The 21,979-nt window shown below is 37.1% G+C and overlaps 2 protein-coding genes across 3 annotated transcripts in view; one reads left to right on the forward strand and one right to left on the reverse strand.

Moving 5' to 3' along the window:
* The window catches only part of cdc37l1 (cell division cycle 37-like 1), a 16,903-nt gene extending 4,430 nt beyond the window's left edge, over positions 1–12,473 (forward strand). Inside the window, exons 2-9 of one of the 2 annotated variants that reach the window (XM_016242345.1) lie at positions 2,441–2,710; positions 3,764–3,860; positions 3,946–4,061; positions 4,152–4,274; positions 8,028–8,201; positions 8,605–8,676; positions 10,848–11,248; positions 11,409–12,473. In XM_016242345.1, the coding sequence (XP_016097831.1) occupies positions 2,441–2,710; positions 3,764–3,860; positions 3,946–4,061; positions 4,152–4,274; positions 8,028–8,201; positions 8,605–8,676; positions 10,848–10,961 (966 nt within the window). In that variant the 3' untranslated portion in view covers positions 10,962–11,248; positions 11,409–12,473. The remainder of the gene's footprint in view (positions 1–2,440; positions 2,711–3,763; positions 3,861–3,945; positions 4,062–4,151; positions 4,275–8,027; positions 8,202–8,604; positions 8,677–10,847; positions 11,249–11,408) is intronic. The other variant, XM_016242346.1, reaches the window with a different exon arrangement.
* Positions 12,474–14,432: 1,959 nt separating this feature from the next.
* Positions 14,433–21,979, reverse strand: part of ak3 (adenylate kinase 3) — an 11,572-nt gene continuing 4,025 nt past the window's right edge. Inside the window, exons 2-5 of the mRNA XM_016242348.1 lie at positions 19,090–19,209; positions 18,834–19,006; positions 16,973–17,091; positions 14,433–15,424 (exon numbers count right to left, since the gene is read on the reverse strand). Of these exons, the coding sequence (XP_016097834.1) occupies positions 15,307–15,424; positions 16,973–17,091; positions 18,834–19,006; positions 19,090–19,209 (530 nt within the window). The 3' untranslated portion in view covers positions 14,433–15,306. The remainder of the gene's footprint in view (positions 15,425–16,972; positions 17,092–18,833; positions 19,007–19,089; positions 19,210–21,979) is intronic.

A 21,979-nucleotide genomic window follows, 5' to 3' on the forward strand; every position in this document is an offset into this window, starting at 1 on the left:
GCGGATCTCCACCAAATTCGGGGGATCCCTTCAGCTCGAGGAGCCCTCTCGAGCGCCACTCTCCGCGTGTCGGTAGCCCCCCGGGATCACTTGATCGGACGGCGCCGGACCGCGAATTTAATCACCCGTAACTGCCGAACCCCGGGGGCTATCGATGCGGGGGTGGTCTCATTCGAAAGTGGGCCTCTAGTCGTACATTCGATTCGCGTTCGAGAGGGTTCCTCGAGCTGAAGGGATCCCCGAATTTGGTGCGAATTCGCCGCGTCGTTATGGAGATAATGGCCGTTGAAAGTTTCAATGGTTTTCCGTAGACTTAAGCTTTAAAGCGTTTCATCCAGGTGGCCAGTAGCAAACAATAGAGCGATAGAACAATACAAACCAAGTAATTACACCATTTCAAGCATTTTATCTGTGTTATATGTTCTGTAAAAAAAAATTCATATCGGCGGCATATTCGCCGATACCGATATATCAGGCTCATATCGGCCGATAATATCACAAAACGGTATATCGGTCGGGCTCTAGTGAAATCCACTGAAGGGAAAAAATCCGCCCAACAATGCAGGGAATGAGGAGAGGGTAGCATAGCATAATCTGTTTCCAGTTTTTGTATTGCATCACACAGTGGTCTGTAAAGTCATGACAGCATTGATAAAGCACAACTTGCTCACACCTCAAGCACTCACACAAATTAAAAGTTTCTAGTTCAACATACTTGCCTGTTCATCAAAAATTGCCTTTCACTTGCACCGGGAAAAATGTATTTAGTTTTGTTTAGTAACTTTCAGGAAGGTGTACTCGTTTTTTTGCAACACAACATTTGATCACTTTGATAAGAATTTTATTTTACTGAATAATGTTGACACCCTTCTTTGGTATCTGATCAGATTCTTATTGAAGAAATACTAGTGATACATAAAATGCATTATTTATTGTTATATTCCATTTAAATATAAATCTGATCCTGCGGTCTCTATAAAAATATAGAAGTCTCATATGCTCACTAAAGCTGCATTTATTTGATCTCAGTATTACTGTTTTTAATGTAATTTTGAAATATTATAACAATTTACAATGATTGGTTCTCTATTTGAATATTTTCAAATTAAATTTTCTTTTTTTTTAAAGGGGTCCTATTATGCTCTTTTACAAAGTCTTGATTTTGTTTTGGGGTGTACTAGAACAGACTCTCATACTAGGTTTTCACATATTTTACCTTATTACAACATCTCTCTCCCCAGTCTGGCACGAACGGCTCGAAAAGTTCCTGTATCAAATGAAGGCCCGCCTTCTGAAATGCGAAATGTGCTGTGATTGGTTAGCTGGGCCAGTGTGTGCTGTGATTGGTTAGCTGGGCCAGTGTGTGTTGTGATTGGTTAGCTGGGCCAGTGCGTGCTGTGATTGGTTAGCTGGGCCAGTGCGTGTTGTGATTGGCAGCACTCGGCGCCTGGTCGGGAAATGTCACGCCCCTTACCATAGCCGCCTGCGAGCTTCAGAGTAAATATTGTGTCAAAATCAAATCAGTTTGAGCGCGATTTAAACCCTGATTATTGTAATCACTCTAAGTTCGTCTACCTTGGGAAAGCTAGCGTGTCTCCGACATAGTGATGATAACACTCGCTGCCTTCTCTAGTGCAGCTCAACCAGGTCTCGTCCCAATCGTCGATCTTTGTGATATCACAAATCCCAGAAAATATGCGTTGTAGTTCAAACGAGTCGTTCGTTGTAGTTTTTGAAAAGTGATTTCTGTTAAATAAAATATCTCCTTTTGAAGTGGACTTTGAACTTTGTATCTTTGCAGATCTTTTTTATGCTCAAACAGCAACATTACAGACTAACTAAAGTTGAAAAAGTGAAAAAGCATAATAGGACCCCTTTAAATCCTTATTAGTGCTGTCAAACGATTAATCGCAACCCAAAATAAACGTTTTTTGTTTACATAATATATGTGTGTGTGACGTGAATATTTATTATATTTATCATGCATGTATATATTTCAGAAAATTTTTTAGTTTATATATTATATAATTATATTCATATATATATTATTATATTAAAAATATATATAATATTAGTTATATACATGTAAATATTTTCAAAATATAGACGTATGTGTGTGTATTTATATATACATAATAAGTATACACACTACACAGTGCACGCACACACATATTATGTACACAAAAACCTTTATTTTGGATGCCATTAATCGTTTGACAGCACTAATCCTTATATACTCTTATATATTTTTAAACAGCAGGAAAATCAGCATCCCTGATGGTTACAAGTTCAGTGCAACTAGATTTGTAATGTCACTGTCATTAAAGACTGAATCTGGTTACAAAACCAGAGCAGTGTTCTTTATAAACATGAGTCTTCCATGCAGCCTGTAATGATTTGTTCGAGGCTTTGTAACCGTTATCTCTCTGTCGCATCCCAGCCCAGTGCGGAGAGCATGGCGTCTCTGTGCCTGAGTCAGCAGCGCTGTGTGAAGGCCTCGATCGCGTCGCAGTGGCAGCTGGCTGAGGCGCAGAACCAGCTCTGCGGTTTGGAGCTCCACAGCTCTGAGTCTGTGGACCAGGAGCGCGCCCGAGCCCTGGCCTCCTCCGCGGAGCTCTCGCAGACCGAACAGGAGTGGAGACATAAAGAGACCATGCTGGGACGGAGCCCCACTCTGTGCCCCGAGGCCAGCCGAGATGTGTTTGACAAGGTATCATATCAGCACACTAGAAAAGTCTTATATTTATCAGAGCATTGAGCAGGATACAGACCACTGTGACTGTGATCTCAGCACTGAGCCTAAATATAAAACACACAGCAGCATTTCCCCTTTAGAGGCCTGTGATGTTTTGGAACGTGGCTAACAGCAAATATATTAATAAAATGAATATCTATACACTTATGTTAGTTACTTTCCTTTGAACAGCTATATATACAATACCATTCAAAAGTTTGGGGTCAGTAAGTATTACTTTTCATTCAGCGCTCAAATATTAAATTGATCAGTAAATCGATCATGTCAGTAGAGACATTTATAATATTTCTATATATGTATATGTACATATGTGAAATAAATGCTGTTCTTTTGAACTTTTTAATCATCAAAGAATTCTGGGAAAAGTATCAAATCTGTTTTCAACATTTATAATAATAAAAACATTTAATAATTGAGCACCAATAATAATTAAGCATCAAATCAACTTTCTGAAGGATCATGTGACTCTGAAGACTGGAGAATGATGCTGAAAATTCAGCTTTGATCACAGGAATAAATTACATTTAAAAATGTATTCAAATAGAAAAATTTAGTTTTTTAAATTGTAGTAATATTTCACAGTATTACTGTTTTTTATATTTGATCAGATAAATGCATTACAGAGACTTCTTTCAAAAGCAGTAAAAAAATCTTCTGGTAGTATAGACTTTTTAAATAGAGACTTCCACTCAGATATTAGTTCAAAACTGAATGTTTTTAATAATTATGTTTTTTGCAAACCAAACACTAGCATTATGCTGACTATCCTGGCCACTCTTTTCCCTATAATGAATGTGAATTAATAAGTCAGGAACTCAGGATATTGTTCAAAAATAGCTTGAAATGGCATCCCTGAACTATTTATTCGACAAAAGCATTCGTTCCTTCATTGTCAGTGGATAATAAGCTTACACAAAATAAATATTCTGTAACACATATTGTTTTACACATTATATTATAAGTGTACATGTGTAGATTGCTGATGGCCCTTTTCTCATTGTTTCCTAGAGTATCATAAACAGTTCACAGTCTTGGCCTAATGAATCCGATCACGATAAGAACATAAGCTTCGTCCAGCGTAATGAAGAACTCTTGAAACATTTTGGTAAGTCATGGAGCTTGACTTGTGTGTTTATTAGTGGAGATTGTTCATCTGAATTGAGGTTGTCCTCTCTGTTCTGATTGGACAGGTATGTTGAGGAGGTGGGATGATAGTCAGCGCTTTCTAGCAGAGTACCACCATCTCATCTGTGAAGAAACGGCCAATTACCTGATCCTGTGGTGCTTCCGTCTGCAGGCAGAGCAAGTGAGTGCATACAAGCTGTACTGTTTCTGCAGTATGTACTGTGTGCCTTCATGACCTATTACTGATCCTCATTGTCTGGGTCTTCTGCAGAAAGAGGCATTAATGGAGCAGGTGGCTCATCAGGCAGTCGTCATGCAGTTTATTCTGGAAATGGCCCGCAACACTCAGCAGGACCCACGAGGCTGTTTCCGTCAGTTCTTTCAGAAAGCCAAAGTAAGTGCAGACATCACCTTTAACCTCTGCTGCGCTTTTCCCAGTGCTGTTTAGGACGATGCATTACACATCTTTTACTGTACATGACTTATTCAGCCAGAGAGGTACAACAGCAAGTCCTCAAAGTTATTTTCAAAAATACACTACTGGTCAAAGGTTTGGAATAATTAAGGGCTTTTTATTTTTGAAGGAATGCTCATAGGGCTCAAGACTGCGACCATTTTTTCTGCCGGTGCGATTACATTTTGTGAGCGGCTGCACTGGCGCGACCACCGCGTTGTTCAACTCGTAAGCGCTGCCGTTTCTGTTGAATATGAGAAACATCAAATGGCCTCGAAACCAAACTGGTCTGCGCTGCGCAGGTCAAACGTAGCACAGACCGTTTATCAGCTCGGACCGCAACGCAAACAAACTTGTCTGAGCTCAGAATAGCTTTACTCAGGAACCAATATTGGTTTTGCGACACTGTTGCTGCTAGGGCTGGGAAAATAAAACGATGCATCGCGAATCGAGAAATGATTCCGCATCAATTCTGAGATTTTCCGAAGGCATCGCGATTCTTTCTCGAGTCGATTCTGAGCTTAGTTTTGAACAGCAGATGGCGCTGCATGCTTTAGAAACAGCCGTACTCTGCTTGTTTCCAAATCCTTACACACACTTGAACCTAAAATAATCATTCATAAAATTTGAAAAGGTTGAAGCGAATTACAAGGGTGTTCACAGTGGGCTGTGTTTACATTAATCTGCCGTCATAAAAGCATTCTGAGCCGAGGTGAAATTCCAGACTCAGCCGAACGCACAAGCGCTCTTCTTCGTGAGCATTTGAGTGTGCGGATAAAAACTAGAGTTGAGCTCCATCTGCTGTTAAAACCTAAGCTCAGAAGCGATTCCAGAGAGAATCGCGATGCATTCGGAAGATCTCAGAATCCATCTACGCATCGATTCTGCATCGATTTATTGTCACAGCCCTGATTGCTGCACAGATCCAGTGAGAAGCGTTTGAATGCGCCGCACAGTAAATAAGGTTGTTGCGAGATCTAGCAAAGTCCCTTTAAGGCAAGTCATGTCACTCGGCGGCCATCTTTGAAACACCTCTCGGGCATGCAAGTGCAGCTCCTATCTCTTTGAATGGGAAACAACAAATTCTCCAAAACTGGTCACCAAGCTTACAATTAAATTTCATATTTGAAATCACCAGTGAAATCTGACAACAACTGTATCATAAATGTTGCTTATTACGCTCAAATAGCGTTAAAAAAGCTTGTTTATAGCAACCGGGACTTCTAACGGCAGCTGCAGTGATGCGCTGACTTTACCGATTAGAGATTGGCTCTTTTGCTCAGAAGGCGGGGCTTCGTTCGATAGAGCGGCCATATTGAGCGTTGCATTTCTCCCCATTCAAAGCACTTCTTGGGTATTCTATAGTCTTTGGGTGTAGTGAGAATCATTCAAATTGTGCTCAGAATTCTCTGTTATAAACAGCACTGACGTACGGCAGAAAACCAGAAGTATTAATGCTAACTGTGACCATGGTGTTGTGGCAGAAATAGTCAAATGTTATTACATTATTCATTTCAGGGTTTGTACAACCTTTGTCACCTTTTCAGTGACGTAACTATTTCCAGCACTTCAAAGCTCTAAAATGATCCAATTTGAATGTTATTTTTAATAACCAAAATATACTTTGCGATAAACAAACGCTTATGTAAAATTGAAACATACATAAACTAACCATTATAACCAGTAGATGGCAGCAGAGGAGCACTTCTTGGCTTATTAGTCATTCATTTCTACTTTTTGCTTTGTATTTTGAAATGATAAAATCACATTATAAAAAAAATCAAATCAAGAAATCAGATTTTTTTTTCTCGAGTTTTACACTTTTTTTGTGTATGAAGTAAGAAAAGTCACAAAGTGCCTTGAAAAACTAACTTTTCTTAAAGTTGCGACTAAATCACACAATCACTGAAGTTGGTCAGTTCCATATAATACTATAGAAGAGCAATGGTACATTTAATAAGAGTGGAATATATAAATGTTCTGTATAAGAATTAGATTTTGCAGAAAATGTTACTGTTGTTAATAAAAGTACATGTTGTATGCTTCCCAACTCAAGCTTAGTGCTTTACTGTCAAATGTCTATAAACATGAAATAAACAAGAAATTAACATATAATATTATTTGTAACTGTACTTATTAATGCAAAACAATAGTAATTTTATGATTAAATGATCTATATTTTTAATACTCCCACACGCCATCCCCAGTGCTACCAGATGTGCTCCTGGCGCCACCGTCTGTAGGACACTGCTCTCAAATGTTCATCTGGAGCCCTGGCTCACCAAGCCTGCATTTGTTTGATCAAAAATACAATAAAAATAGTAACATTGTTAAATAATATTACAATTTTCAACTGTTTTCTATTGTGATGTTTTTTAAAATGTAATTTACTCATGTCATGCAAAGCTGAATTTTCAGCATCATTACTGCAGTCTTCAATGTCACATGATCCTCCAGAAATCATAATAATATGCTGATTTGCTGCTCATTTCTTATCAATTATTATTGGTGCTCAATTATTAATAATGATTCTTATTATCGATGTTGAAACCTGTTATTACTGCGTAATATTTTTGGAAGCTATTTTAAGGATTCTCTGAGATGAATATTGAAATATAATTTTTTTGTAACATTATTAATGGCAATATAATGAAAATAAATGTATTCATTTTTTAAAAGAAAAAAAACGTACCACTATTACTAGTTTACTATTCAACTTTTAAATGGTAGTGTATTGCGATTTCCACAGAACTATTAAGCAGCACAACTGTTTTCAGTATTGATAATAATAATAATAATAAATGTTTCTTGAGCAGCAGGTCATCATATCAGTATGATTTCTGATGCGAGTAATGTTGCTGAAAATTCAGCTTTTATCACAGGAATAAATTGCATTTTAACGCATTCAAATAGAAAAAAAGAATAGGAAAACTTTACAAATGTTCAAAATGGAAAAACTCTTACTGTGACGAGGCTGACGAGGCGTGAGACGTGTGGATCCATCTGCAAGCTTTTATTCAAGAGACGTGGTATAACAGGCAGGGTCAAACAATGGCAAACAGGTATATGGCGGGCAAAAACACAAGAATAGTCCTAGGGCTAGCGTAGGTCACCGATCGGCAGACAGAATCACAGGGGCGAGACGAGAGGGAAAACAGGAAAAGATCAGAAACCGCAAAAACAGGCAAGGCAAAACAAGAAAAACACAGAGACTCGGAATGGGGTACAGGCTAAACAATACTCAGCAGAGAAAGGTGGTTTGAGTGGGTGTTATATAGTGAGTGAGGTGATAAGAAACAGCTGTGTGCAATGAGTGCAATCAGTGCAGTGTGCAAACCGTGCAATGAATGATGGGATATGTAGTCCGGGGTGCTATGCAACAGTTTGTGTTGTGCGAGAGTCAATGTAAAGGAAAGGGTGACCTCTGATGGTGAATAAATGGAAGTCCATGGACCGAATTTGTGACACTTACATTGTAATAATATCTCACAATATTTTTGATCAGATAAATGCAGCCTTTCGTGTAGTCAGTCCGAGTGAGTGTGAGTGTTATGCAATAATGTCAGTGACCACTAGACAGAGACATGACATAACTGAAGTTCATATTCACACATTCATCCAAACCTCTTTCATATTTGCACTGAATGCATTTTGAATCATATTTATTCTGATTTGCTCTTCTTCTTTTTTAAGGCAGGGCAGGAGGGATACTTGGACGTCTTCCACACAGAACTCAACGACTTTAAGCAGAGAGTTAAAGAGTATTCCATGAAGTCAAAAGGAGAAACCCCAAAGGATACAGTGCACCAAAACACACCGGCAGGCTGTCGCCTCGACCCCAACGAGGTTTTGGAGTCTTTGCCACCGGTACGAAAGATTATTGAATCTCTGAAGCACATAATATATTTTAAAATGTCATTTATTCCTGTGAATTTTCAGCATCATTACTCCAGTCTTCAGTGTCACACGATCCTTCAGAAATCATTCTAATATGCTGATTTGCTGCTCAGGAAACATTTCAGAAATTATCAATGCTGAAAACAGTTGTGCTGCCTCATATTGTTTTGGACACTGAACAATTTTTTCTTTAAAAATTCAAAAGATCAGCATTTATTTGAAATAGAATTTATGACTATGAAAATGTCTTTACTGTCACTTTTGATCAATGTAATGTGTCCTTGCTGAATAAAAGTATACTTGTCTTTTCAACATTTCAACACTAGTGTAGCTAGTAACAAAATCTAAAATGAGTCTAATGTTGAATTTGCAGGAGCTGAAAACATGCATCCAGATGCAGGATATGCAGATTCTTCAGAACGTGCTGAGCAGCATGAACACGCAGGTAACGCTGCAGCTTTATGCTGTGAAACATCAGAACGTGTCAACCATTCTCAATCAGGTTCTGGTTTGTCTTTTTTTATTATTATTATTAGTGCTGACAAATGATTAATCGTGATTAATCGCATCCAAAATAAAAGTTTTTCTTCACATTATATATGTGTGTGTGTACTCTCTGTGTATGTTTATTTATGTATATAAATACACACACATACAGTATATCTTTTGAAAATATTTACATGTATATATATTTATATTATTATATTTTATATAAATGTTTAATATATAAACATAACATATTTTTCTTTAAATATATACATGCATGTGTTTGTATTTATATATACATAATAAATATACACCGTACATATATTATATTATATATATTATATAATATACATATATATATTACTCATATATTATGTAAACAAAAACTTTTATTTTGGATGCAATTAATCGCGATTAATCGTTTGACAGCACAAATTATTATTATTCATTTTGAATAATAAATGGTTCTTGGTTCCCAACCCTTCAAATCAGGTGCAGTGTTACAGCTTTAGGCCCCGATCACACCGAACGCATTTTTTAGGTCTGAAACTTTTTTTTGGTGACTTTTAAAAAAGAGCAGCTTGTTGCGTTTTTTTGTGTTGCTAGGCAACCACCAAATCAGCTGTCCTGTCAGTCTAAACAAAGGATTATAGCGCGAGCACTCTAAAATCTTTGGTTTTTGCTGTTAAGTAAGCTGTCATATTAGCAGAAACCTTCAAAAATACAGCTCCGGGTAACACTCGACAGACACCAAAAGTTTCTCCTCCATCATTGCCGTCTCCAGACTTTCTAAGCAACGGTAAACTTTCGTCATCACAATGAAAGGCCCGCCACAACTTCAGGCGCATCCTCCAAAAACGCGAGGCACCCGGGGCGCATAAACAGTGCCCAAAACGCACACTGCCAACAGAAAACAATTCAAAAAAGGCGCCTCTCACTGCAAAAAACGCGTTCTGTCTGATCGGGGCCTTAGGAAGCATGCAGCGTTGTCTGAAGTGTAACCAAAACATGATGGCGTGTTTCAGGGTCATTTTAGGGGTTAAGCACATTTTTCAGGTTCTTGAACACTTCCTCCATCACTTTCACTTGTCACCACAGAGAGTACATGCTCTGAACCTTACACAGACGAGCTGAATGTGAGCCAAGAGACACAGGAAGAATTGCATAATAGCTTTAATCTGCAACAGCATTGCATTCATCAGAATCCAGGCTGACCTATAATCCCTCTTCCTGCCCTGCAGATCTGCATAAGAGTGGATGTGCAGATTATAACAGGATAGATCACACAAATATTAAAAAATTCACCCTCATGTTGTTCCAAACCTGTATAACTCATTTTCTTCCATAGAGCACAAATTGAGATATTGTGTAGTATGTTCATGCTGCTCCTTTCCATATAATAAAAGTAATTGGGGACCAGGGACTTTCAAGCTCCAAAATGACACAAAGGCTCCATCAATGTAGACCAAACAACTCCTTACAGTACCATTAAAAGGTTAAGGGTCAGAAAAATTTAGTTCTTTTAGATTTTAGACTTGTTTGCATTAAAGTGACTGTAAAATCTTTATAGTTATTTAGTTATAGTATACTTTATAATTTTAACTGTTTTCATCATAATCAGAAATGTGACATGTGACACTGAAGACTGGAGTAATGATGCTGAAAATTCAGCTTTAGCATAATAAAAATTAATTACATTTTAAAATATATGAAATTTAAATTCTAATAATACTTCACAATGTTATGGTCCGTATTTTTGAGAACATTCTTTGATCAAAGAGACTAATTTTAAAAACATTTTAAAATATAATAGGATAAAGCTACACCTAAAAAAAACGTATTGCTAAAATTTGAAATGTGATTTTGGTCACCATTGACTTCCATTGTATGGAAAAGAGCAGCATAACAATTCTTCAAAGTTTCTTCTCATGTTTTGCATGCAAGGTAGAAACTCGTACAGGTTTGGACCAACACGAGTGAGTAAATGGTGACAGAATTGAAATTTTTGGGTGAACTATAAGCAGTTTTGATCATTGTACTGTTCAGTATACAGCTCACTTCCTGTTCCTCATACTGATCTCGTGTTCTTTTCCTGTTATTTATTAACATCCTCTTTCTCGCTCATAACAGGTGGCAGAATACCACGTGAAGCGTTGCTTGGAGGCAGGAATTTGGACGAATATACCACGAGCCTCCAAAGAAGAAAGTTCAGAAATGGACGAGTGGAGAATGATGGAGAGCTAGCAGACGAAACTTCACGAGGAAACCAGCTTTGGCTCGCAGGACAGGAAGAACAAGGCCTGTGCTCAGAGACTTTTGTTTTGTATCCGTGCCTGGATGTGTGCTGCACTTTATATTTGTTTAAAAGAGAAAGTATTTTAAAAGAGATTGGGAACTGTATTTTGAGGCACTTATATTTTTGTGCACATTTCTGTTGCTAACTTCTTCTGTTTTAGCATTTTGAGAAACGTTTAGGAAAGCGGTACGTGCTGGAGTGCAAAGGAAAACCCTCATAACCCTTCACAAGGAGGGTAAGCCACAAACATTCATTGCCAAAGAAGCTGACTGTTCACAGAGTGCTGTATCCAAGCATGTTAACAGAAAGTTGAGTGGAAGGAAAAAGTGTGTTTAAATCAAGCTTTTTTCTCATGTTCTTTTTGTTGTTCTCCGCCGTTGGATTGTAATCTACAGTATCCACTGAACATTCAGACTCCAGCTGCTCTCTGGGAACTGTTTCATGTGTCATCTGTGCATGGACACGGCAGATAACAGTCGGCTTCCTGCAGATAGACAAACAACACTAAGGCGAAGCAGGACCTCCCACTTTGCTATCTTCACGATGGAAATGAGACCTTTGCAAAAAGTTCAAGTAGTACAACATGAAAACCAGCAATATAATATTGTTACCTTCAGTTATAATGAAAGAGATTCACGTTCACTATCAAAATGTAAATCGGATGCTAAAGGCACTGGGGCTGTTGAGTTTGATATGATGTCAAAAGTCACAAATTGGGATGGCTCACCCAAAAAAAAAACATTTCTCAATCTTCGGTTGCTCCAAACCTGTTTGACTTGATGTTGAACACAAACATTTTTTATTCATACAATGACGGTCAATGGCATCCAATCAATGTTGTTTTGGACCCCATTGACTTTCTTTCATTATATGGTCAAAAACAAGTAATGTTCTTCTAAATGTCTCTTCTTGCATTTTCCATAGAAGAAAGAAAGCGATGCATGTTTGGATGATGACCCATCCCAACAAATAAGACTTTCAGAGATGCCATTTTGCCTCGCCATCAACCTGACTTGTATTGATTGCGGTAATTGCATTGAAACACGGCCGATGCTGTTTGCTTATCGCATCCAGCTCTACAGCATATATAAGAGCATATACAGCAAACCACGATTTGTGTAATATTAAATGATGTCTGTGATGACATTGTGCAAATCTTTACAAGCAGATCGAAATCCTCAATTAAATCTTTAGACCACCAGTATTGCTGACTGATTGGAGTCTTTAATTTTGCCGTTTATTTTGATTAGAATAACGTCTTGGCATTTTATAAATGTGTTGGCTAGCTCTCTGTGTGAGGAATTCACCTCGGACTACTTGTAGGCAATAAACTGGCCTAAAACGTGCGGTTTTAGAAGGAGGGGTGTTTTTGGTTGAAAGCAGCTAGGATTAAATGTACGATATGTGCTTTTGCGGCACGTCCACTCAACAAAAGGAACATAAGGCACCGGTTTATGTGAAACACAAACATTTGAGAGTGGTTGAGATGTATTGAATGTTTCTTGGAGATATTGATGAGAAAATTGGCCATTTCTTTATTTCCTTTAAGCTACTCAATCTTTAGGTCCAAAAAATATAATGTAAACAGTGTGATACATTATATGAATATAAATGTATATATGTAAATATTTTCTAAATATATATTGTATGCGTGTGTATTTGTATATACATAATAAATATAGAGTACACACACATATTATGTAAACAAAAACTTTTTTTGGGATGTGATTAATTGCGATTAATCATTTGACAGCACTAATATATATATATATATATATATATATATATACATACAGTGCCTTCAAGTATTCAAGCCCCTTCTTTTTCTTTTTTTCTTGTTTTGCTATGTTGCAGCCATATGTTAAACTGCTTTAAATTACTTTTTTTTCCCACATCAATCTACACTCCATACACCATAATGACAAAGCAAATAACAGGTTATTAACGTCTTTGCAAATTTATTAAAGATAAACTTAAAAAACTTAAATAATTCCATTGCATAAATATTCATACCCTTATCTGGGACAGTTGAAATTTAGCTCAGGAGCATTCATTTTGTTTGTAAGTGTTTCCACACTTTGAGTGAAGCTAACCTGTGGCAAATTCAATTGAATGGGTATGATTTGGAAAGCTGAAAATGCATATTAGAGCAAAGACCAAGCCCTGAGGTAAAAAAAAAAAAAAAAAAAACTCAGAGAGCTCAGAGACAGGATTGCATCAAACCACACATCTGGGGAAGTGTTCAGAAAAAATTCTGCTGCATTGAAGGTTCACAGACGCATGTAGCCTCCATTATCCTTAATGGAAGATGTTTGGAACAACCAGGACTCTTCCTAGAGCTGGCCTCCTTGCCAAACTTAGCAACTGATGGAGAAGGGCTTTGGTTAGCATGGTGACCAAGAACCTGATGGTCACTCTAGTTGAGCTCCATGATCATACGTGGAGATGGGAGAAACCTACAGAAGGACAAACATCACTGCAACACTCCACCGATCTGGGCTTTATGCCGGTGTGGCCAAACTCAATCCTCTACTCAGTGAAGACACATGAAAACACACTTGGAATTTGCAAAAAAAAAGCACCTAAAGGACCCTCAGACTGTGAGAAACAAGATTCTCTGGTCCAATGAACCTCAATTCTAAGCATCGTGTTTGAAGGAAATCAGGCACTGCTCATCACCTGCAGAGTAGCATCCCAAAAGTAAAGTGTGTTGGTAGCAGCCTCATGCTGTGGGGCTGTTTTTCAGCAGCAGGGACTGAGGAGCTCGTCAGAGTAGAAGAAAAGCTCAATGCACCAACATATAGATAGTCTTAATGAAAACCCAGTCCAGAGCATTCAGAAGCTCAGATTGGTCCGAAGGTTCACCTTCCAACAGGACAATGAACCTAAGCACACAGCAAGAGTGGCTTAGACAGCTCTGTGAATGTCCTTGAGAGGCCCAGCCAGTGCCTGGGCTTGAACCCAATCAAATATTTCTGGAGAAACCTGAAAATGTGTGTCTGCCCCCATCCAACCTGACAGAGCTTGAGAGATGAAGAGAATGGCAGATAATTGCCAAATGCTGATGAGCAAAGCTTGTCGCATCATGCCCAAAAAGACTTGAGGCTGTAAAGGTGCTTCAGCTAAGTACTGAGTGAAATGTAATACTTATGAAATGTACTCATTTCAGTTTTTTTATTTTTTTATACATTTGCAAAGTTTATAAGTCTGTTTTTGCTTTGTCATTATGGTGTATGGAGTGTAGATTGATGTGGGAAAAAAGTAATTTAAAGCAGTTTAACATAAGGCAGCAACATAACAAAACATGAAAAAAACGAAGGGGTTTGAATACTTTTACAAGGCAATGTGTATATATATATATATATATATAAAATCTAGAACTGTTCGTATGATTCAATACCAAAAGACAAACAAAAAGATTTGAGCTTCACTGTTTATTGCAGTGGTTTCTGAAATGCCATGCTTTGCATTATACTTAATTTCTCCATTATTCAATAGCAGGTTTTCAATCACTACAATTTATAGTTTTATATACGTATAAAATTAGATGAATTAACACTGTGCACTTCCTTGGTGGTCTAGGACTTCATAACCACACAATAGTGGTTTATCCATACAAAAGGACTTATAAAACAACATTTTATACATTTTGATTACATTATAGATTTTCTTTCGCTTTATTATTTATTGTATTGTGCAAACTTTTCTTAATTAAAAATACATTATTTTGTATATGCAAAAAATATTAACATTCATATGATCTACAATAGAAAAATCACCACACAGGCATTAGACAGTGTTTTTGCTAATTATGGCCACAGTGATTCATTTGGGAAATGTTTAAATTAATACTTCTTTAGTATGCACAAATTTCAATCATATTATTAAAATGTCATTATGGACAATAAACAGGAATGTTTTAGAGCTGCTGTGTCCAAGCTTTGTAGCCACTTCAGTTAAAAGAAAAAAAAATCTTATGGGCTGGGCACTTCTTCTAAGTGGAAAGTTGAGAATTATTTACTTTGGAGTCAACTATTAATCTTAGCATGCCTACCTCTAACTCACTAAGCTGGGTTTATTTCCTTAAGATGACAGCGCTAGAGCTCAGTAATAGACTAGTTTGACCATAAACCTCTAGTTTGGCACTAACTTTCTCACAAAGGCATAAAAGCAGATGGTGACACCAAAGGCTTGGACAAATACAGCAGACTGCTTAAGGCCACAGAGGTGCATTGTGCTCGAGTCTAACAGTGTACTTCAGCTGTGGTGCAAGTCCTCAAGGTTGTTGTGCAATCACGCTTTTCCCATAGCCTGCTGGTTTCCTGGGATTTTCCTGGTCAGGAAGGCATGAACGTGAGGCCATATCTTGTTGGTTTCAGTTCCTGAGAAGGTCTCCAACACTCCTTTACTCCTGTTCAAGTACAAAGAGAGAGAAGATCATATGCAATGACCTAAACACATCATTCATATTAAATGACACCGTCAGTCCAGCTTAAAGGAATCGTTCTACCTCATCGTCATCATCCCAAAATCTCAGATAAATTATTTTTTTCCTTTGACCGGACATTGGAGAACCAGTGACAATTGATGTAACATGGGGTTTCCTAGACAGGGGCTTATGAGTTGATGAAACGGTAAGTTTTCAGTGTTTCAAGCCTCTCGGTTCACAGTAAGCACTCTGCTTGTGAATTTAACATGTATTTTGGATTGCAACATGCGCTAGGTTCAGTTTATTTACACATTTGCATCATTTACAGCATTTTTGTGGGCAGTAGTTTACAGCATTTCTGTAATATTCCACCTTAATAAAACCTCAAGGACTGATCCGTTAAAAGAGTTTGGTTGTTTGAAATACTGTTTGAAAGAATTGAAGACATAAATACAGAGTTCTGGCATGAAACTCTAGATGGCGCAGTCTGATAGATCTAACTCAGTATGACATAATGACATCATCATCACGTCACAGCTGATTGGTTCTCTCCAGTATCAGTAGCCAATGAGCTCGCTGCTCAACATTCAAATACTTGTCAAGACCAAATACATTAACATTGTCATGTACATTACCACGCAAATCCCTCAGAGAGTTGTCATGACAGAAATATATTAGCATTGTAACTTGTAAATAAAATTTTAATTGTGTTATCAAATAATTATTTTTTATGCTACAGTATAATTGTATTTTACAACAGTAATACAGAGTTAAAACCTTATTAGTAGTAGTAGTATGTTTTAACTAATTATACAATTACTATTTTAACTAATTATACAATTATTATCATTATTACTATTTTATTCAGTTTGATTTAAAGTATCACAACTAAAAAGAGGTCTGAGTCTGAAAAATGATATATTTTATCTATATATTCTCTGACATCAAAGAATTGTGAGCATGCAAATATGTCGTTAAATGATTGAAGTGTTAACTTAAAATCCCAAACTCTTTATAAATATTTTACGTGTAAGGGTTTCAGCTGATGTATTGACATCAAACCTGCTGCACATATTTAGATGCTCCATAATTTAATGTGCAAAAAGGCAAATGAGATTTGAGGAAGATTTTCTGAAAACAAAATAAAAAACGTAAATTTTGGTCTCTTCCTTGCATAATTGCTTTCATATGGCTAATAATATTGTGTAGAAGATGTCTGGACTACTTTTATGTTATTCTGTGGTTCTTGTGTCCTTTTTAGAGATCAGCAGCCTCGCTTTCATTGTATGGAAAAGAGCAGCATTAACCTGCTGCTAAATATCTTCTTTTTGCTTCCACATAAGAAAGAAATTCTTCCCGATCTAGAATCATATGAGTGTGAAAGGATGACAGACCATGGGTGAACTATTCCTTTAATAACCCCTAAGCATTTTCTTCTGTGTGTGTTATTGAATTCTTTCATTCAACATAAATCATAAAGAAAACACGTGTGTAAAACAGCTCTAAAGTGCTGTGGTTCCTGTACAGTACCTGTAATACTCTAGAACTGGTTGTGTCTGTCTCTCATAGTCCTTGAGTCTCCTGGACACAGTTTCAGGACTGTCATCGTCTCTCTGGACCAGCGGTTCTCCTGTGACATCATCAAGACCCTGTGCACAACACAGACCACATCACTGCAGGCCTCCACCACAAAGAGCCCACTTTCAAATGTGCCATAATCACCCAATTAAAACTACTGTATCTCAGGAATTCATGTATTGAAAGTGTCAACAATCTTTGGCAGTCGCTGATAAGTTCCAGAGCTGAACGGAGGTGACCTTGAGGCGCACAGTTTTGTGTTGACATAAGCTTGAGCTGTATTTGAGCAACGCTGACAAACACGGTTTCACACTGGGCTTGAGCTGTATTAGTTTAGCACATGCTCAACTGCTGTCTTTAAAGAATGATAGCAAAGAGGACCAAAATGTAACAAGTAGGAAACAGTTTTGTGTCACAAAAACGAAACTCACTGGCTTTGTTGCAGTAGACAGAAGAACATGTTTTATAACATCTTGAATATAAACAGCTATTCTTTGTTCAGTTTTACTTTCTATAAAACTCTACTCTCAGAAGTTAAACTATCTTTTAAAATACTGCAAAAACTATTTAAGCAACATTTTTCTGGCCTTGTGACTCATTTTTTTTCTCTGACAGTGTTTGATAAATGGACAGGAACTCCAGGACTTCCTCTGCCTGCTCCAGTTTTATTGCATGGATGAAAGCAAAGTTCCTTGAATAATTCCTTAGTAAACAGAAGTGTTCATATCTGTCTTGAGTGCCAGGTTGGGAAATAGCATGACCTACTTTCACCACAGGAACTCTTTGGACTCCTTACAAGTTTAACACAGATTTTACACAGAGTTCAATGCTTAGTTTTTACGTTTTACAGCTCTAATGATTATTATTACTTTATACTTTTATTTTATTATACAGTATTTAATGAAAGACTATTTGTGGGGTGTGTGTGGGTGTGTGTGTGTGTATACACACATATATATACATATACATATAGTAGCCTATATTTCTATATTATATATAAAGTACTTGAAAGTTTCAAAGTAGACACATTGAAATCTGTACTTGCAAATACAAATACAATATGGACTTTTTATTGAAATAAAAGTCCAATTAAGTGTCCTTAAAGAGTGTTTCTTTACACACTAATAATATCAAATTACTAGTGTATGTTTTCTTTAAAAAAAATAATTAAAACAAATTGCTTCATTTAAAAGTACATTTTAGATCATCATAATTTTTAGTTGTTCTTTAAAGAAGTGCATTTATTTTGATGTGTTGACTAACATACTAAATCACATTTAAAGTACTCGATTATAATTTCAACTGTTGCGTTATTTGATATTACATGTAAAGTTCATATATTTTAAGCGTATGGAATTGCAACTTGTTAAATGACATTAAAGTATATTTTAGTTTTCCATATGCTTGTCAGTACATTCAACAGTTCACTTTAACCATATTTTAAAGACAAGTATATGTACTTAAGTTAATTTTAAGTTTGATTAACCTGCAATTAAGCGTCCAAAATATTACCTTCACTAAGGTCATACTTTTAAAGTATATTATTTGCATAACAAGTGCTCTTGATAAAAGAAGTGTCCTTTATCCCATTTTTTAGGCATTCTGCATGAATTCACTCCAATTCAGCACAAAAATCAATTACTAATAACTAAACAATATCTACTTAAACAATCCAGTTTAACCAGGTTAATGTTAGTCTTTTTAGAAAAAACACACCTCTTTTATGCCTTATTCACAAAACTCAACACTATTTACCTGATGCTACTAACGCTTCACTATTATTGCCTGTGGAAAATATGCATTTTGGACTCACTGGTTTCTTAGGCGGGTTGAAGTCTGTATTATAGACCCTGCCGCTGGGAAGGTGCACCCAGCGAGAGGTCAGGCGCTCTCGGATCGTCTGGAAAGGCACGTCCAGGTTTATAAGAGAGTCCACATCGTACACGCTGTCCAGGGCTTCGGCCTGAGCCACAGTACGAGGAAACCCTGCCGGGACAATGTGAAGGTGACCTCGATTAAACTGCACAGTTCATCAGTAACATGGCTCAGGTGAGCGGGGTGAGAGTTACCGTCCAGAAGCCAGCTGCTCTGCTCCAGACCCCTCAGACTGGACAGGATGAGACGAGAGATAACATCATCGGGAACCAGCTGACCCTGATCGATGCACGACTTCATCAGGACACCCAAATCTGTGCAGGTGCAGAAGAGCTCATCAGTAATTCAGCAAGGACAGAAGAAATTCAGACATGAATAGAGTAAAAAAAAAATCTGAAAATATTATTTTAATTTTTTATTAGTTTATTTATTATTAATACATTTTATTTATTACCATTAGATTACTATTAATTAATTTTTAATTAATAATAAAATATTTACAGGGATATAATGCATCTGCCAATCATCACAAATAAATAAATAAATAAAAACATGTTGGTGTTAATTTTATTATTTGAAATACTGCCAAATGAATCAACAATGAACATTTAATTAAATTCACTGGTTCAAATATGAAGGCCGTCAGGTTTAACATCCTTGGCTTAAGAATCATAACCTTAGCTATTAACTATTAAAACTCCAATGAACATGACATGTGACCACTACAATGAGCTTGTAGTAACAGATATATGAACTTCAAGTGGCTCTACACATTGTAATAACTTTTTAATAATCGTCCTGTGACCCACTGCTAAATATTTTTAGGCCTATAATAACAAGGTTTGGAATAATTTTAAAGAAATTAATACTTTATTCAGGTGTTGAAAATTAAGGAATTTATTACATAATATATGGCATAAAATATAATTACAAAAACAATTACATTATTAAAATAAACAACAGTTATTTTAAATTAGAATATTTTTTCACAAGAATACTGATTTACTATATTTAAAAACAATTCAAAAGTCTTACCGACCCAAATGTTTAAGTAGCAGTTAAGTTTTTCTACCATAATATTTCATTTTTTTCACAGTTCACTTAAATAGTTCTGCGATGGACAATATCAGTACAGATAATTAATGTATCCCAGTTAATATGACATCCCAAAAAATCTGCATGCATACAAATTATTCAAAAATATGGTTGGATTAAGCAATTCTTGAAATATAAAATGCTGAAAATGTACTTAGTTCAATCAAAAATGAATATTCTGTCCTCGTTTACTCACCCTCTTGGCGTTTCATTCCTCTGTGGAACACAACAAGAAGATATTTCGAGAAATGTCTCAATGTTTTTTGTCCATCCAATGGAAGTCAAAGGTAAACAAAACTGTTTGTTCACCAGCATTCTTCAAAGCATCTTCTTTTGTGTTACACAGATGTCATGCAGGTTTTGACGACATGAGGGCAACTAAACACTTGACATTTTGGGGTGAACTGTCCCTTTAAGGTCTTACTTTAAGTTGTAACTGTACAGTATATGGTGCATGAAACTCACATTTAAATATTTCTCTCCTGCAGCTCCATATCTGGCTAAATTCATATGCAGTCTATATGGTTCATTTGTTGGTCATTTGTTTATGCTGTATCTGGACTAGTCTGACTTAGGGCTGTCAAAAAAAATATTCGAATTTCGAATATTCGTCCAATGAAAAAAAAAATCCACATTCGAATTTTAGGTCTGCGTCAGCCGTCAGGCAGCCTTATCAGTGGCGCACTGTGACGAGAGGTGCGGCGCCGAGAGCCGTGGGAACGGAGCGAGGCCGGTGGAGTAAATGCTAATGCACGACACCTGCGCCTCTCACCGGTCTCGAGTCCCACGGAGGAGCTCCGGAAGGATAAAAGGAGGAGTGACGACAGTGTTGGACGAGAGAGGACCAGGCCTGGAGTTTATTTTGTGTTTTGTGTGCGGCAGTCGTCCGCGAGGGGCTGCCACTTTACTTTCATTTTGTGTTTGTTTGTTTATTAAAGTGTTAAATGTTCGCTGGTTCCCGCCTCCTTCTTCCCGTGACTACGAACTTTGTTACACGCACGAAATGCAACGTCGATGCAAGTGTCATTGCATTTGAATGCTTTTGTTAGCCTATCCAGTTGAACCCACTAGATGCGGCGCACAAGAGCATCAGTGTGGCGAAGATGTTGTTTACCACGAAACTGAAACCAAGCCGTTCACACAGAACGCATATTTATCACATTCTCTAGAGGGACATCTATCAGCGTTGCACTCGCGTCTCGCACAAGAGAGCGGCATGTTTAGAAAGCCATGTAAAATTAATGTCAATTCAACTTTTAAAAATCATATCTCAAGACGTTATGGCGGGTTTTCCCCATCCCACTGCATCTCATGTTTTTAAATGAAGAAAGTAGCCTACTTTTGTGATTGGTTTTCGATCCTTTGTATTAAACTATACATACATGCATGGTGCTGTTTTTTTTCTCTAATTGTTTAAGCAACTTTATTAATTATATATGGTTTATAAACATTATTTTAAAGGGGTCATATGACGCGATTTCAAGTTTTCCTTTCTCTTTGGAGTGTTACAAGCTGATTGTGCATAGATAAGATCCCTGAAGTTGCAAAGACTAAAGTCTCAAAACCAAAGAGATATTCTTTATCAAAGTTAAGACTCTGCCACGCCCCCCTAAACGGCTCGTTCTAACACGCCCCCACATATCTACCTCACTATGTGGAAATATTAGCATAATGCCGCCCAAATGTGCACGCAAAGAAAGAAGGCGTGGTTTCAGTAACCGCAGTTAGTGTTGAAGCAGCATGTCAGGGAGACGCTGTGTGTTTCTAGGCGAAAGCAAAAGCACTTTATTTGGCCTTCCGAAAGTAGATGCATTTAGGAATCTTTAAGATCACTTACAACAGAACAGCAATGCATTTTATGGACGACCGTTTCGTGAACCTAGGAGAGGAGGTAATTCTGACTTTGCTATGACAATCTGGCACTTCTGAATCAGCTACTGTTTTGTTATTAGTTTAAGTATTTGCTACTGACTGTTCAAATGCGGAGTT

The sequence above is a fragment of the Sinocyclocheilus grahami genome, unplaced genomic scaffold, assembly GCF_001515645.1.
Source record: "Sinocyclocheilus grahami isolate Dianchi unplaced genomic scaffold, SAMN03320097.WGS_v1.1 scaffold655.1, whole genome shotgun sequence".
Lineage (NCBI taxonomy): Eukaryota > Metazoa > Chordata > Actinopteri > Cypriniformes > Cyprinidae > Sinocyclocheilus > Sinocyclocheilus grahami.